This window comes from Mustelus asterias, chromosome 27 (assembly GCF_964213995.1).
Source record: "Mustelus asterias chromosome 27, sMusAst1.hap1.1, whole genome shotgun sequence".
In the NCBI taxonomy this organism is placed as follows: domain Eukaryota; kingdom Metazoa; phylum Chordata; class Chondrichthyes; order Carcharhiniformes; family Triakidae; genus Mustelus; species Mustelus asterias.
The window spans coordinates 23,991,095-24,009,404 of record NC_135827.1 but is presented as its reverse complement, the minus strand read 5'-3'; the positions used below and the strand labels follow the sequence as shown (position 1 = coordinate 24,009,404).

General features: G+C 39.4%; 1 protein-coding gene across 10 annotated transcripts in view; it reads right to left on the bottom strand.

The window, feature by feature from the left end:
* Positions 1–18,310, bottom strand: part of LOC144479872 (neural cell adhesion molecule 1-like) — a 525,390-nt gene that overhangs the window by 97,656 nt on the left and 409,424 nt on the right. For 5 of the 10 annotated variants that reach the window (XM_078198900.1, XM_078198897.1, XM_078198899.1 and 2 more), the window contains one exon: positions 14,647–14,781. In XM_078198900.1, the coding sequence (XP_078055026.1) occupies positions 14,647–14,781 (135 nt within the window). Of the gene's footprint in view, positions 1–12,760; positions 12,788–14,646; positions 14,782–18,310 lie in introns of all 10 variants that reach the window. The other 5 variants (XM_078198898.1, XM_078198895.1, XM_078198891.1 and 2 more) reach the window with 2 other exon arrangements.

The window sequence follows — 18,310 nt, the reverse complement described above, 5'->3', positions numbered from 1 at the left end:
GGCGGTAATTGTATTTGTCCTGTTTTGGGTGTGCAGGAAACACCTGGGCAATTTTCCACATTGCCAGGTAGATGCTAGTGTTGTAACTGTACTGGAACAGCTTGGCTAGGAGTGCAGCAAATTCTGGAGCACAAGTCTTCAGGACTATTGCCAGAATAGTCTTTTGCAGTATCCAGGGCCTTCAGCCGTTTCTTGACATCACGTGGAGTGAATCGAATTGGCCGAAGACTGACATCTGTGATGCTAGGAATCTCCAGAAGAGGCAGAGATGGATCATCCACTCGGCACTTGTGGCTGAAGATTATTGCAAAAGCTTCTATAGAGGTTCAGAGAATGATGAGTGATCTTATTGAATCATACAGAATTATTACAGGACATGACAGGGTGGATGTAGATAGAATGTTTTCCCTTGCTGGCTAGTCTAGAAAGAGAGGACACAGTCTCAGAATAAGGGACAGCCCATTTAAGAATGAGGTGAGGAGGAATTTCTTCCCTTAGAGGGTGATGAATCTTGAGAATTCTCTACTCCAAAGGGCTGAGGAAGCTCAGCCACTGAGCATGTTCAAGACAGGCGATTTCTGGATACGAACGGCATCAAGGTATATCGGGATAGTCAGGAAAGTGGGGTTGAAGTAGATAAGAAGCCATGATCTAATTAAACAGCAGAGCAGGCTTGATGGGCCCAGTGGCCTATTTCCACTCCTATGCTTAAATATAGAAAACAAGATTCTTCAGTGGGTGTAGGATCACGGCCACAATTTCAAGGTACAATTGGGTAGAAAGTGTGCATGCGCAGCCTGTTCATTCCAGGTGATGAGAAAGTCCCGGACTGTTGGAGATCAGTCGTGAAAGGGTCCAGGAAACTTTCAATTCTTGTTTTTAAAAATCATGGGTGCAAATGGGAAGGAGCACTCTCTAACATCTCCCAAAAACCTCTACTGATCAAGGTCCCCTTAAGATTACCTCTCCATTACAACCTTGATCTGCCAGCCAGCAGTGCATGACTGATTCCTCTCTTCCCACTACTGGCTGTTGAGGTGAACACCAGCAGGTTAACATGCCCTCCTACTGGAAAGATGCTTCATATACCAGCAAAATCCAATGGAGCTTTTTCATTAGTACCAAGTACTACAAAATTAACTATGTATGCAAAATTTCTTTATCGCAATTAATTCCAGTCTTTACTGACAATTAATTCCAGTCTGTACTGACAGCAAGTATCCCAAGAACAGTACTGGAAAATGAGAAGCCATTATTCAACCACACAATTGTAAATGGAAGAGTTATTGCATGAAGAAGAAATTAAGACAGTCATTAAATATGAAACATTATATAAAACAGAAGCAATTAAGTGAAACAACACCAGACATCTGCTACTTAATTCCATCTGCTTTTCCAATGCTAACAGTTGCAAGTGAATATAGATAAACATTTTGCTGGTATTAGAGAACTTCAGCTCAAAACCAAGGATGAGTGGCACTTCATCAGTATCCAGCCTGCTTGGACCAAAGACCGACAAGCTATTTGCCATTTCTTTCCATTGATATCAACACAACTGGCTATTAATACAATGACAGTACCTGTATATTTTCCCCATGCACACTTGTGTGAAGTGGCAGCAAAACAATAGTTCCCTCGACGTGCATTACAAGTCTGTGCAATGTAAATGATGGTTTTTAATGGTATTTGTTGCGTGCTATCCATTGCTATATGTATATATTTTAATAGGTTTAGTACCTTGATCATTAGGTAGAAATGCTTCAGAGATGGTTAGAACCAATATTAAATCTTTTCATGTCTAGTTGGATTTCAATAGCATTGCTTCCCTTGTCTGGCACTTATAAAATATATTTGCTTTATATTTGTCTTCTGAAACTGGCAGCAGGTTTCCACTATAGATGCTGTGAAGCTACCCAAACTTTCTGTGGTAATCTCCTGAGGTGCTGGTCTCTGGACATTGAAGGTTAAAACTACGGTTATCTGCTGAGGTAGAGGTAGCAAAATAACATGCCTAATACCAGAGTGAATGGTTAAGTGCCCTTCATACAGGTGACAAAGCTGTTTCATTACCAGTGTGCAGAGCTTTGCCAGCTATTCTGCATCACTTACGGACTGTTTTCAGCCTTCCATGGCAGAGAAACACTTCTTTGGAAGAAGTGGGTTGAAATACCTGGGGAACAAAGTCCATCCTTATTCTTGTATCAACGGGAATCTGGCACTTTACCGAATACCCGAGCTTAATAACGACATTTGTCCCTATTCCCAGTATCCAAATATTGTGGCATTTTTCAGACCTATTATTTTGCTATCTGTTGTGAATGATTTGTGATTTATACTTGAACAGCCTCTACAGATATCAATTTAATTTTCCTCTATCAATAACATCACAGCAGGGGCACAAAGTGCAGATTCTCTGTTCTACCCTCTTGAGACATTACTCATTCAGGTTACCGCAGCTACATTGAATTATGCAGTCATTAAAGCAGCATTTACTGAAAGCTGGTTCCTCGAACAAATAAATTAGCAACTAATTGGCAGATGGATCAGACTGTACAACCTCCCCATATCAAGCTACTGTGGCATCCTGCCTATGAAAAAGTTAAAAAAAACCCTGCAAAGTTTCTACTAAGATAGATATAAAGTTAATATAGTTGGTAGGTACTCTTGAGAAATTGTGGAACGTGGAAATGATTATTAATTTGACATTAAAGTGGTTTGATTATCACATCTGAAGAAATACTATCATCTTACTTAATGCATGATCAGTTGCGCATTAGTGGATATAATGGTGGGGAGGATTATGGGCAGTTATGGCCTGCAAAGGAGTCATTGTGATTAAACTGATCTGTCAAATGGTTCCTAAGAACTAGTCAATCAAATTCTACACCTCCAGCAGTTAGCTGAATTATGCTAAAATTCAGTGGCTTGAAAAATACTATAATCTAACATACAACGTCATATGGTTACAACAGGAGGTCGTCATTTGGTCCAGCACATCTAACTGTGCTCAAATGGGCCAGGCCTGAGAAATTAGGCGCAACATAAAACAGGACATTTTAAATTAATACAGATAAAAACTGCTTATGATTTACCACAGGTCAAAAGATAACAGGGACACATACCAGAACTGTCTTGCATATTGAACAGGGGTGCTTCACCTTAATGGTAGGGAAGTCATCATGACCTGAAACCAGAACCCAGACTTTTTACATATTAAATAAAAAGGCTCAAACTTTACAATGCAAGAGTCGTTATGGGCCAAAACACATCAGACATTGTGTATTCCCTAGCTTCAGCCAAACTCCCTGCTACTAAAGAGATATGTACAACTAGGATGACCTTGCCTAACCTCACTGGGTGTTGTGACCACCCCAACTCCACCCATCACCCCCTTGGCCGAAAACCAGCGAACATTCGAAGGAAGGAAGGAGAAGGATAAAAACAGCCATTTTTCAAGACAAACTCCAGTGAAGACTCCACCAAACCTACTGTGACCTGGGACAACGGAAAAAGGTGTGCAAGATCCACCTTCATGATAACATGAGTTCATGTGTTGCCATGAGGTCAGTGAATTGAATCCAGCGGCCCAATCGATTTCACCAAACCGGGTAGTATCTATTTCTCGGGCAATTAGCCTAGTTTGGAGAAAGTAAACTTAATCTATTATGCAAGAATTGTTTCTTGAATCGGTGAGTGTTTAATAAAGCTAAGTTTGAACCGGTCCTTTATCTGCCTCCGAAAGTAAAGGCATTTGAGATAAATGTAATAAACTGGTTGAAGTGTCTGTATAAAATATTTCATGGACAACATTTCATATCTATATGTTTCTATATATTAAGTTTGACAATCAACCACAAACATAATGAATGGTGGGGCAGGCTCGAAGGGCTGAATGGCCTACTTCTGCTTCTAGTTTCTACCTCTGTTGGCCCCTGAAGAAACAATTCACTTAGTACCACCCCCCTGCCCTTTCCCACAGCCTTGCAATTTTTTTTCAGCAAATGATCGAATTCTCTCCTGAAAGCCCCCATCGATCCTGCCTCCACCATACTTGGTCAGTACATTCCAGATCCTAACGATTCACTGCCTGAAAAAGATTTTGCTCATGTCACCAATGTTTCTTTTGCCAATTACCTTGAATTTGTGCCCTCTAGTATTCGATCTTTCCACTAATGGGAACAATTTCTTCTTTTGTACTCTGTCTAGACATCTTATGATTTTGTATGCCTTTATTATATCAGCCAGGATTCCCCAATCTCGTTTGGCCAGGGAGAATGGAGAATTTGGCGCTGAGCTAAAACATCCATTCACTGCAGCGGGACTGGAAAATCCCAGCCACAGACAAGGTCAGAGAATTCCAGCCATCTCCTCTCAGTCTTCTCTTCTCCAAAGAGAACAGACTAAACTTCTTAACTTTAGCTATGTAACTAAAGGTTTTCATCTCTGGAACCATAGAATCTTTCCTGCACCCTTTCTAACGCCTTCACAAGCCTCCTATGGTGATGTTATTGGAGAAATGGTTTTAAGCGTGCATGTAACATTCCCCTTTCTGCTATTTAATGCAGTTGTGAATCTGAAAGTTCAATTTGGCTTTGCCACGTTGAAGACCCAATCAACAGCTTGTCATACCTCCCCTACTGAAAGAGTGAAACAATATAACCATTCCCCAGAACTCCTTTTGTTCCTTCCTGTGAAGAAAGGCAAGCCTAGAAGAAGACAAGGACCTGTTCTACTGCTGATGTGAAATTCTGGTCCTGGGAGAATGAAGAACATTCTGATGGAGTATTTAGCCTCTCCCTCTAATTTGTGCACCCCAGTAGCCTCTTCCTTCATCCACTCAATCTCCTTTTCATCTCCCCTGGCCTCTCCCACCATCTCCTCTCCCTCTGAAATTAGCTCTTTAATCACCCCTTTGCCCTAGGTCTTCTAATCCTGCTCGACCCACTGGATGGATATTGTGTCTCTCAATGACAAACGAGATCACTTGATTTATACAAAGCTTTCAGAGCATCCATCAGGATTCAGTTCCTATAAAACACCAACCAATCATAACTAAAAAATGCAGCACAAAAAGAAATTTGCTGTTTTGTTCTGACCTTGAGATAAGCTAGTGAGCAGTCAAGCAGCTGCCAATCTAGACAAGCTTTCAACATCAATAATTACTAGCTATAGGACTTTGCAATTTCTTTTAGCTTACTTCCCCACTGAGAGTTCCTACACAGTAGCTATAAAAGCAAAGCCCAAGCCTGCAGCCAAACACTATAATTCTGCAGATCGCAGGCTCCCTGAGAACAATGAAAAGCAGTCAGCAAGCACGGGTAATCAAAATGGCGAGATTCACATTAAAGTTCCAACAGTACAATTACTGATACCCAACTTCACTGATTCAGCCTTGTTTATTGTCCCAACCTTTGCTGGTGCTTTTGCTGCGTGATGGTTCAAATGACATTCCGCTCTTTGCATCTTAACTAAACACACCCCAGATGAAACGGAAGAAAATATTTAATTAAAGCCTACAATTGTTTCTAGACTTGCTGTCATTCAGAAGCTGACTGGCGTTTTGTGGTGACGAGAGGCAGATTAAACTGAACAGGACAAGGATCAGCATTCCAATTAAAAAGAATGTAACTTATTCTACCACTGGATATGTAGCTCATGAAACCTATTGAACCAAAACACATCTTGTGCTAGTTTTCAACGAAGCCTTCCTCCCCATCACCATTAGCATCAGACCCATTACAAACTGCTGAAAATCATGTCTTTAATTACCATCCTGGTGTTAACCAATGTAAATAAGGATGGCGATTTGAGAATGAAATGAACCAGACATCACATAATTCTTACTAACCATAAATCAGTCTCTGTTGTCGGTGATGTTTATAATGTTATGAGATAGTAAATCACGCTTCAATAAAAGCTAAGGAATATTCACAACATGACCATCTTGGAAACATAACTCATTTACACTGACAGCTAAATGGACATTAATGGCAATTGTTGCATTTAACTATTCTGACACTGGGCATATGAATCGATCTAGTTTCCAGTTGATTCAAATTCCCATTCTAATGGATTATAACGCACCATGAAACTGCATCAAAACATTTAGCACTTGCACAGCATACCAACTTTCAATCACATTTCTGCAAATAAAAAAAAGGCTTACAAATTGCTGTTTTATAGTTAATGACACAATGCAGGGCCTTCAAAATATAAAACAGACCAGGATTTGTGTGTGACCACCATGCTATTCCCACAGTTCCGTTAAGCAGATAAAACACTTACTTGTCACCATATAGTTAATGTGCCAGACTACCAGCAGGTTGCAAAGAAAAATATCGTGGGCCGGCGATCGCGGGAGGAAAGGGTGGAAATCGGGAATGCCATCGATTGGGGGTGTGGGAAGTCGGGGATAACATCAGGAGGCCGGAAATGGGGGGGGGGGGGGGGGGGGGGGGGTGGGGGGGCAGGCAGTGCGCATGCGTTGATCTCCCCACTGACAGCTTGGCGAATGCGCAGTGACCCACTCAGGACTATGCTGTCGGCCTTTCGCACGGTAAAGGGCCCCATCCCCCCTTACCGGTGTGAACCACCCTGGGACACTCTGTGATGCACAGAGTGCCGGAGATTTGTGAAACTAAATTCACCCAAAAAAAACAGGCAGGAAAATCTCTCTTTTTCCTGCCCATTGGGCACTTAGCTTTTTTTTGGGACAATCCTGGCCTATATCTTTGAATGATTATTTCCATCCAATTCACAGTTCATGCCATCGCTCTTCACCTTTGCTTTAGTGGTGGAACTTACTGATAATCACCAGACAGAAGTTAAGCTCTCTAAAAAGAAAATGTGCTTATCCATCAGTGGTACAGCATATTGTGGGGGATGAATTTGGTTATATAGCTTTCAAGAATGGCAAAGCAGACTGAAGCCAATTCCCTGGGATGGGAAGTAAGGCCACGCTCTTCATTGATGTCAGTGAAGATCACTGTTTGAACCATGCTCTCCCCACCTCCCTCTCAAAACCTTAACCTCGCGCTCCCCCCAACCCCGCCAAACCCAGGGAATCAATGCAAGTCTGCTTAACCTAAACAAATTTATTTTCCTGTATCCACAGCAACTAGATTAATGGTTTAGCAGTCAGCACCATAAGAACATAAGATGTAGGAGCATACATGGGCCATTCAGCCCATCGAGTATGCTCCACTATTCAATGAGATCATGACTGATCTGATATGAAATCCTCAACTCCGCTTTCCTGCCTTAATTCCATAACCCTTGATTCCCTTACTGATTAAAAATGTCTATCGCACCCTTTAATGGTCCCCCTACAGCCCTCTGCAGTGAAGAATTCCACGGATTCAATGCCTTCAGAGAAGAAAATCTTCCTCATCTCTATCGTAACTGCGCGACTCCTTACTCTGAGATTATACCCTTTGGTTCCAGACTCTCCCACAAGGGAAAACAACCTCTCAACATCTACCCTGTGTAATATTTTGATAATTCTACTAATTTTTAGAATCTGTAATGTCTATGGATTTTAATTTTAAACTGTGCTTTTACAGAATAAGTGGTTCAGCTCTGACTTGCTGTTGGGCAATTAACAGTCACGATAGTTGGGCAAACAAGAAAAGCAGATGTTTGTGAAGAAACAAACTGGATTTGTTTTATGCCAGATCTCATTTGAGTCGAGTTGAAGCTGTCTTGATGGATAAATTACAATTAGGTGTTTAGTTTGAAGGAATGGCCAAAACAATGAGAGTTTAGGATGACACTGTTTAAACAAATGATGCATGATTTAATTGATCTATACCAGAGAGGAATCCTTTATTCTCTGATATCACAATAAGAAGTGGTCTTAACAGTCGATTTTAATAGCTTTAGTGTGGGGCTTTGGTTAAGATGTACTGACAAGAGAATGCGATTTTATATATGCTTCTCGGTAGCCGAAAGAAAATGCATTTTTTTTAAGTTAATGTATTAATGTCACAAGTAGGCTTACATTATCACTGCAACGAAGTGAAAATCCCTGAGTCGCCACACTTCGGCACCTGTTCGGGTAGCATGGCCAATGCACCTAACCAGCACATCTTTCGGACTGAGGGAGGAAACCGGAGCACACGGAGGAAACCCACGCAGACATGAGAAGAACGTGCAGACTCTACACAGTGACCAAAGCCGGGAATTGAACCTGGATACCTGGCACTGTGAGGCAGTAGTGCTAACCACTGTGCCATCGTGCTGCCCCATGTTTATGATGGAATGTAAACTTCCAGAGTTTATATTAGGGGTTGTTGCAAAGGTGGGGTGACACAAGATGAATTGTGTCCTATCGCAAGTAGGGGGAGTGAATTTGGGCCATCGCCAAAAAATGGAAGGAGGAATGGGAGACTGGGGAGAAAAGTTAAGAAATCATCATTTTCATTGGCAGAGTGATACCATGGCTTCTGGAGTATGACTCTTCTGGACACAGTTCAACATCACTTCAAAGAAAAAGACAAAAAAGAGGGACATCACCTGTGCTGACAACACCAAGACTTTCTCGGATCTTGAGAGATGAGAAACTTCTATGCTGTCTTCACTGCTTGTTTAAAGAATATGTAAAATCTTGTTTAATAAATTCTACTTGATTCATAAATAGTAGTTATTCACACCTTGTAGGTCAAGCACAACAGAAGACCCTAGTGTTAGAAATTAAAAATTCAGATCTTAGAATTAGTTTTAATTAGAAGGGTTTTATATATCTAAACTCTAAACATTACACCTGTCAAGCTCCCTGTGAAACCTATATGTCTCAATAAGGTCACCACTCATTCTTCTAAACTCCAATGAGTACAGGCCCAAATTACTCAACCTATCCTCATATGAAAATCCCTCCATATCCGGGATCAACCGAGTGAACCTTCTCTGGACTGCCTCCATTCCACTTGGCGCAATAAAAATCAATGCCAGAAGCATTTAGTAGTTTAAAATCTACCACTAAGAACACACATCTCTATAACACATTTCATATCTTTTTTTATATGTGTATATAGCAAATGTATTGCAGTTTGTGGGGTTAAAGTGTTTGTTCGGATGTGTTGTTTTCCCCACAATATTCCCAAAATTAGCACAAGTCATATACAATGTCTCAGAATTTTCTGTAAAAATTATCAGTGCAAATAGAGTTTCTGCAATATTTGGTGCTGGTTTAAAATGGGTCATGCTGGAAGCCATCCACAAAACTGGTCTTGCCCCCAGGTTGAGTTTTCACTAATTGTGGGCCTTTTGAAAGTTATACTGACTCTTCAGAGAAAATACACTAATGCAAGTTCTTTTTAAACAAGGTTTTTGAGTGCAATTTTGAGAGGCAGATTACTGGGTCCAATATAACTAGTGAGTGGTTCTGTATTTTTAAAAGAAAGTAATTTTCAGTAAGTTAAAATAGGGTTGCTCACATGGTGCGGGATTGACATTAATTAAATGTGCTTCTTTTGTGATAAATCCATTTTCAGCTCTATTAATCAAACTGAACTAGTCAGACCACTATTAAGTACATCAAGGAGTATAAGCTATCGTCTTTTATAAAATTAAGTTTCAAAATGCTGCCCAATTACACTGGTCCATGACAAATTTTGTGTTTAGCAATAAGGAAGTGGTGAATGGAAACTAGACTAAAAACGCTTCTCAAAATAGGCACAATTTCTATCTTGATCACCAATTACACCCAAAGTGGAAGCTCTACCCATTATCTTTTACCTAGGGCGAATGCACATTTGCCAATCCATTTAAGCCTCCAATATTTATTCTCTTTGATCAGTCATAGGACAATATGGGCGGAATGGTGTTTAGCATTGCTGCCTCACAGCGCCAGGGACCCAGGTTCAATTCCGGCCTTGGGTGCTTGTCTGTGTGGAGTTTGCATACCCTCCCCATGTCTGCGTGGGTTTCCTCCAGGTGCTCCAGTTTCCTCCCACAGTCCAAAGATGTGCAGGTTAGGTATATTGGCTATGCTGAATTCCCCCTTAGTGACCAAAGATGTTTAGGTTGGTTGGATTAGGCATGGTAAATGTGTGGGGTTACGGGGATTGGGTGGGGTGGGGTGGGCCTGGGCAAAATGATCTTTCGGAGAGTTGTTGCAGACTTGATGGGCCGAATGGCCCCCTTTTGCATTGTCGGGATTCCATGGGATTTTATGAGTATGGGCAATAAAAGTGCTGGCCTCGCCAGTGATGCTCACGTCCCATAAATGAACTTGAAAGTAAGAGATAAGCTTTCAAGATACAAGTCACAAGGGGGGTGATTTTTTTTCTAAGACAGTAACACATATTGATTTTGCTGGAAACTAGCAGCGTCACCTCTCAGTTTAGATTATAAAATCATGGTGCGACTTAAAAGTCACCTACTGGAAGAGTGCAAAATGATTGTAGACAATCTGCAGCAATTACTTATTGCCACTTAAGGATGCAGGTTGATGATTATCCATCCAAAGGAAAAACAACTCAACTCGGAATGTCAAATAAATAGTGTGAGATAGAAAGAAATGTGTGTGCTTTGCATTTACAGTTCTAAAAAGTAATCAGCTATTCCATACTTCATGATTTCTATACACGTCATATTTCTGATTAGATTAAAAAAAGGTGCCCATAAGTGGACATGTTTGGGTTGGGGCATAAAGGAAATTACAGGATAAAGTGAAAGGTACTGCATCAGTTTTGATAAGGGGTGGTTGTGACTTTCCACTCTTTTTAAATGTTGTAGAAGTCTGCCAATCTTCAGAGGAACATAATGACACTCGCCTGTTTGAATGTTGTAATGCTTGCTTCTCTATACAGAACCATCAATTAACTGGTGAGTGGTAACAAGACATTTCCTTTTAATTATTTTTAGGACGCATTAGCTCTGCTTTTTTTGGTGAAATTTTTGATACCTGTACAAATGCGGAATAGATATTCACGATAAGGATGAGTTTGAACCCTAATTGAAGACAATCATCATTTGCCTGAGGTGGCTTATACAAGCAAGGTCATGCTAATTTATTGCAAGGTTATGTATCTACCTTCTGAATTTCTATTGATATCTGCTTGTGCACTGCTCTAGTTACAGACGTGCATGTTACTTGAAAGTTGATCCAAATTATTCTCTCCCACACACTGATGACTCAGATCCACACAATGTTCAGTAGGATTACAGTAACTGCTCCCAGAATATTAAGTAAAAGAAGTATATTAAAGCCAGTGTTCTGTATGCATAAATATTAATCTAATTCTTGCACTTATCATCAATTAATATCCTTATATGCTAACCCATGGCCAGGACAAAGTGTTGCAGTCACTTGACAAAGAAAATATTCTTTTGGCTACCACATTCACGTTACTGCTTAGTTTATCATGCACTTCATCACATTCAACCTCTTTACATCTTAATGCTTGGCTAGGTCATGTACTTACGAAAAGTTTGTTCCCTATAAAGACATGGGGTTGGGGGGGGCGGCGGGGCGTGGTGTCAGTATTTTTTAGTAACCTGTTATTAAAGGGTAAACTAACACGATCAGGTACCCGTTTTATTATTCACGGAGTCTGATGTTCAAGTTAGGTTAGAAATAGTGCAAAATTGCTCCCTCAAGTACCACAGCTATCCTACATGGTCACTATTAATACCATTCAAAACCTGTAGCATGATCGAGTAAATGTTTCACGCAACCGCCACTAGCAGAATGGAGCAAACCTCATTAATAGAAAACACAGTATCACAATTTGACTTCTGCTTTGTAAAATTATGAAGATGGCAACAGTTGCCAAATGCGGAGATTAGGAAACCTGACATCGCCGAGGCACCCAGGGCTTCGAATCCAAAAAATATCACTGATGGAAGAAATCATTCACAGTCACAATTAAATTTGGTTAACACACAACCTATCTTTCCACAGGTTAAGGTGGGGCAGAACCTTGCTTGTCACTTTGTGCTGTTTCTGTGCTGATCCCTTGTCATTGCTTACTACTGTTTAAAATGGAAAAAAAAGTAACCTGCAAATAACCTGTAACCAAAGTTTGTGTTCACATTCATTTGCGACTTACGGACTACAAAGGCAATTGGGGAAAGTTTACGGTCACCCTATGTTAATACAAAGACTGATATATTACACTGGAGTTGATCTTTATAAAGGTGATGCTGTCAAATGATATCTCCCAAGCTACAAATATTAAAATGTAACCCTTCTGCCAGCAGAAATACTCTTATTTACTTTGCTGCTTTGCCAACTAGTCTCAAATTTTAAAAAATGGCTACTTCCTTGTGACAAGAATTGTCAGAGGAATTATAGGCTTAAGATAAAGAAAATTCAAGCAGCAAAAAAGAAAGTAAATTGTAAAATACAACGCTGTGCAAGACAATTGCTGTTACATCTGTACATACCTGGTGATCAAATGTCAAATGATTGGTACACTGATGGAATGTGTGTTTTTTTTTTAGTCATTCATTTATCACCAAGTTAGACATGGACAAATGCGTGACATCAGTTATGCTGCTTTGTAACTATCTTTGAAAATATGCATAGAAGCTGCCTGGAAAGTGATAAGTCCCTTAAGTTTCTTTGACCTGGGAGACCAGAAAACTGACCCAAGCATGAACTCACTGTATGACCTAACACATCGGCATGCCAACCTACTGTGCCACCAGGTTTCATGGCACAGTATTGCACTGCCAGAAATACACCTTAAGGCTATCAAGTAAAACCTTAAAACAATGAACAGTGACAATGAACAGGATTTAGGGATGAACTTACTTGGCTCACCAGTGAATACTGCTTCCACTGTAATGGACACAGATGAGAAGAGAACAGAGGAATGGAAAGAAAAAGAAAAGGTGTAAAGAGGGGTGACGTAAAAATGATTCAGACCAAAAGAGTGAAGGTTTAAAGACAGAAATTAAACAGATTTTACCACAATAATTATGCGGTCAGCAGTGATCACAACAGACAGATCTACTGTTTGTTATCTAGGCAAACTTTGCTGACACTTGCAGCTTTGAAAAAAATATACTAATGGTGATAATAAAGGAGAGGAAAACATTAATGTGTATTTAATTAAAAGCTAAATATAGGGTTTAAACGGGACTCTGCTTAGTTGTGCATGATGCTTCATAGCACCAGTGGAAATTAAAATGATAACCTACATGCTTTCTTCCCCTTACTCCATTCTCCATATGTTTCACTGTAATTAACAAAGAGCAGGAAGGAGAAGCTACTTCATCTCACAATTCTCAGGTATCTGTAGCATACAGATACCACAAGAACAGAAGACTATCAACATAACTGAAACTTGGCACACTATTCCTCACTCTAATTTGTATGGATGTCAAGTTGGTGAGCAAATTAATACTGTATAATTCTTTGAAACATTTTATCATCCCCATTTTGCGCAATATATATTATATATGTGCATGATCGATGGGTATTGGGCCTGCAGTTTTGTACAACTGGGTTTATTTCTTTATTTGCTTTCATGCCGGTAAACTATGAGGTTTTCATGTCCATAAAATATACCCTGTAAAACAACAAATGTTGCAGTACTATCGCACAGCTAATGTTTTGCCCATTTTTTGAAGAGTTTGAAAAAGAGATTTCTCAGAATTAACCACCCACGTACTTAGTTTTTTAAAAAATCTAGATTTACTTTCTGCAATATTAGAAACAAGAAACACTGAATGTGGTTCTTTTGTTGGCTGTTCTTATACTATGCAATCACTGCTGAGTGATGAACACCACCTTCGTGTAACTGCATTTGTCAAATTGAATGGAGTTTTCAACGAAGAAGAAAACCAAAGTGTTCACTTTTTGAAGATATAGCCTGATTACAGAACGCACTTTAGTTTATTGGCCAATTGTGACACAGGTGAATGTCAATGCTAGGCTCCTCTCTCCGACCTAATTTCAGAAGGAGACATCTTGGCCCTGCCATTTACATGTTTAAGGATTGGCACTTCCCAGATTAGGTGCAAAATTTGAGCTGGTGATCAGTACTATAAATTTGCAATTCATTTCAATGAAATATTTTACATCGGGAAAGGCATCCTTTATCTCCTTTCTCAATACTTAATAAACCAGAATCTCAGGGGTGGATTGACAGTGACTTCAGATAACAGCTTATCTCAAGCACCTAAACCAGAATCATTCGGAGTTTTCCGATAATAAAATTCTTTCAGGGCATTTATGACACACAGCAAGTATCTTATACATACAAGTGATATGAACGTATAACAAAAAGCATTTTCCATCCATTCCAATGCTGTAGGCTTCAGTCTTCACTCTGTCCTGAACTCTTAATAGAAAACAACCTTCTTTAACAGTTTAAACATGAAGAACATTGAACCAATTCATCTGTAAACAGTGCAGGAAATATTGTAACTCTAATATTAGCAACACTTTAACACATTGCGACTAAAATAGTAGCAGCATTCTGAGCCCTATTTGATATTACAATGCAATAGCATTTCATTTGTTGGGGGGGGGGTCAATTCTATCTCAGAGTAAGAAGCCCTTAAAATATTTGTTTCAAAAACAATGATAAAGCTAATGAGTCTAAAGGTTCAATTCGCATTTCCTTATTGATTCAAATCAACACTGCAACAAGCAGTTTAAACCAAGTGGTGAAATAACCGTCTTGTACTTACGAACTGGTTCTGTCTTGAACTTTGTGATCTGGCTTGCATCACCGATTCCCTTTCCATTGATGGCAGATAACCGCAGACTATACGTGGTTTCTGGGGACAGTCCACTGACCGTAATGACATTGTCTGAACCTAAGACTGTCAAATATTAAACAGTGTATCATAACCCTGAATTTATAGTGCAGAATAACATTTCCCAGATCTACCGCAGTTATTACAAAGTTCGATCATAATTTCTTAGAGAATTTAATGCTAACAAATAGACAGTGGAAAGGTGTACAAGTAGGCAATCCTTTTACATTCTATAGGTGATGAGCAAAGAAAATTGCATGTAGAAAGATGATAATGGAAGTAATTGACAGATTGTGAAACATATATCCTATTGATGCAAAATAAAAGTTCCTGCTTCCTTTCTATATGTCTTGATTCATCCTTAATTTCAACATGGAACATAGCTTTCAACTTGATTGGTTTGCACATGAGCTGAAAACTGAATAAATCTTGTTCCTCTAAAACTTTTCCTGAACCTGCCAATGATCGAAAGGTCAATAATTCAGACTAATTTACACTGATGTGCAAATAATAATACATTCATGAAGATTCATCATTGGATTAACTGAAACAAATCTACCCAAACTTTTATTTTAATGATTTGTAACACTTTAATTGCTTGACTTCAAGTGTCTAAAGTTGTCTTGTACAATGACTCTCATTAATCAAATGGAAGTGACATTTTAAACGGAGAGCACTTTTATCTTGGCAATAAAGGAAACATTTTAGCAGCACCACGAATAACTCAAGGCAACTCCAAAAATTCTGATATCATTAAGAAAGCAGCTGCCTTCTTTTTTTTTAGCTGGGGTTTCTAACTTTTATTGTGCCTCTGCAACATTCAAACATGGGAATTAGTTTCATCTTGACCACCCTGCTTGTTTACAAATGAGTTTTACCAATCCTATCGGTTGTCAAGTGATTGGATATTTTTATTATCTTGGCAGAGAGCAACAACAAATTTGGATTTGAGTAGTATTTTTGGCCAAAATAGCATTATGTACATGCAATAAATATCCTGTTCTTTTACTTCGCCAGGACACTGCCTTATAAAGGAATGAGGTGGAGATGCCGGCGTTGAGCTGGGATGGACACAGTAAGAAGTCTCACAACATCAGGTTAAAGTCCAACAGGCTTATTTGCAATCACAAGCTTTCGGAGCGCTGCTCCTTCCTCAGGTGAGCGGAAAGGTAGGTTCACAAACACAGCATATACAGACAAAGACACAATTGCAAGACAATTATAATTTGGAATATATGACTTGCTTTCCAACTATTCTTCACATTCCATATTGTTTCACCATTTGTGAATGAAAACCTTCATTCATCAACAAGGCCTACAGGGGGAACAGACAATGGACCTGGAAATTGATATTTTTGGCTATTGAAATATCTAATTTTTTGTCTACACTGCATTCAGATCAAATTATTGAACTGAATACTTCTCATTCTAACTCAACTGGCCTGTATGATGTCATGCCCAGTACATGGATGAAGATGTTACAAATTTTAAAACTATGGGTGGAATTTTCCTTAAAAATAGCGAATTTTTAGGTTTTGACTCAAAAGAAACAGCCAGTTTTTTTCTCCAGACCTTCTAGTATTGTCAAAAAGAAGTGGGGTGGGGGGGGGGGGGGGGGGGGGGGGAGGTTTGTGCTGTCATTGCTGAGGGACAGGATGGGACAAGGCTGGCTCTACATTTAATGTTTGTTGTCAGAGATACAAACTAACCTGAGCCTCCCTAACGGATTTGATATTTGGTGAGATTAGTTCCTTCAAGGTTTAAACTTTCACAACCTTGTTAAGTTTGTTGAAGGTCCATAACTTGTTAATTGGATCCAAAGTGATTGGTGAAGTTAAAACTAAGACGCTGCTGGAGAGAGTTTATTGACTTAGCTCACAGTCAACACTACTCCAAACCCAGTCACCACTAGTTCAAACCCAACCCTCCCACCAGTGTCCTAGTTATCCCCATTAATAGGTGCACAAATACCCATCGCCTGTTTAACAACGTAATTTCTGTTAAAACTAACATTGTAACTGCCATTAAACTTTAACAACGTAATTAATAAGACATTGACATGGCCTTTACATTGTCAGCAGCAATGATATTAGGCAATTGCTTAATGCAAATAGGCTGAGATATAAGGTTTTATTTCTCTTTACCCAGATTGTGGCGGCCACCTTAGAAACCACACATTTTAAGCATTATAATGGAGGCATTACTGATTGTTCGAGGTCATGCCAAATCCAAAAAACAAATGTATCAGACCAGCTACAGGAAGCGGCAAGGTGGCACAGTGGTTACCACTGCTGCCCCACAGCGCCAAGGAACCAGGTTTGATTTCCTGCTTGGGTCACTGTGTGGAGTTTGAACATTCTCCTGTGTCTGCATGGGTTTCCTCCGGGTGCTCCGGTTTCCTCCCACAGTCCGAAAGACGTGCTGTTTTGGTGCATTGGCCATGCGAAATTCTCCCTCAGTGTATCTGAGCAGGCTCCGGAGTGTGGCGACTAGGGGATTTTCACATAACTTCATTGCAGTGTTAATGTAAGCCTACTTGTGACACTGATAAATAAACTTTAAAATATGATAGGGATACTTTTTAATGGAAAGCTTTATAATGAGGATTATCTGGACTGGACTCCGATCTCTCAAGTTTCCTTGAAGTAATTTGCTTTCTTCTTTGAGTATTTAGGGTATTAACATTCAATGCCAAATAGGACATCATCTTCATAACTCTCTCGGATTATGATGCTGGTATGTTTGTGTGCAGCTACATAACTATCCCTACTATTTCTTGTGTTTTCCATCAACTATAATTATTTTTGTGCAAATGCTTTAAACTATCTTAAGCTATCACTTAACACTTAAGCTATCAAGTGTTCTTATTTTAGTGTAAAAATCAACCCCATTGGATACATATATCTTCTATTTAATCATTTATATCCAATTATCTCAATGTACCAATAATTATGTGCATTTATTGAGCACATACCACACCTATATTTTTTAATTTATATCCATACCTATGTGTAAGCACAAGAGTTAAATATAAATTGGATACTTAAGTCAACTGGCAGGGTATAGATGATACATTGAGTCATTAGACACCTTTCATTTATGGAGGTCAAGACCTAGTTCATGGCATCCTCTGAGCTTATCACTCCTGCACACAATCAATTGTTAATGATAAAAAAAACTAGCATGAATGTCCGTCTCAACGTGCAGTATTAAATTTATTTTTTTGATATAAGAGTATATCAATATAATTTGCTATTCAAAAGATATTTTGCAGTTCCTCAAAGAAATTCAGACAATTGCTCCAGGCAACAATTGAACGTAATACCAAGATGATGCCTGGTCTACACTGAGCTTGCCCATCTCAATTGAGATGACAAAAGAGACATTACATGTAGTGTTATTATTCTCCAAGTAGCAATGGAAAATTTGTCAATGTTCTTGTACCCTTTCCAGAAAATTTCTGCTGGAAGTGCACATGATAGGGACTGAATCAGCTTGGTTTTGATGTTCCAGATGACTGAATAGATTTCCAACATGGTGTGAAAGCTCACCCAAGAATAATGGCTACCTAGGGCCCAAATATTCCACAATGTCC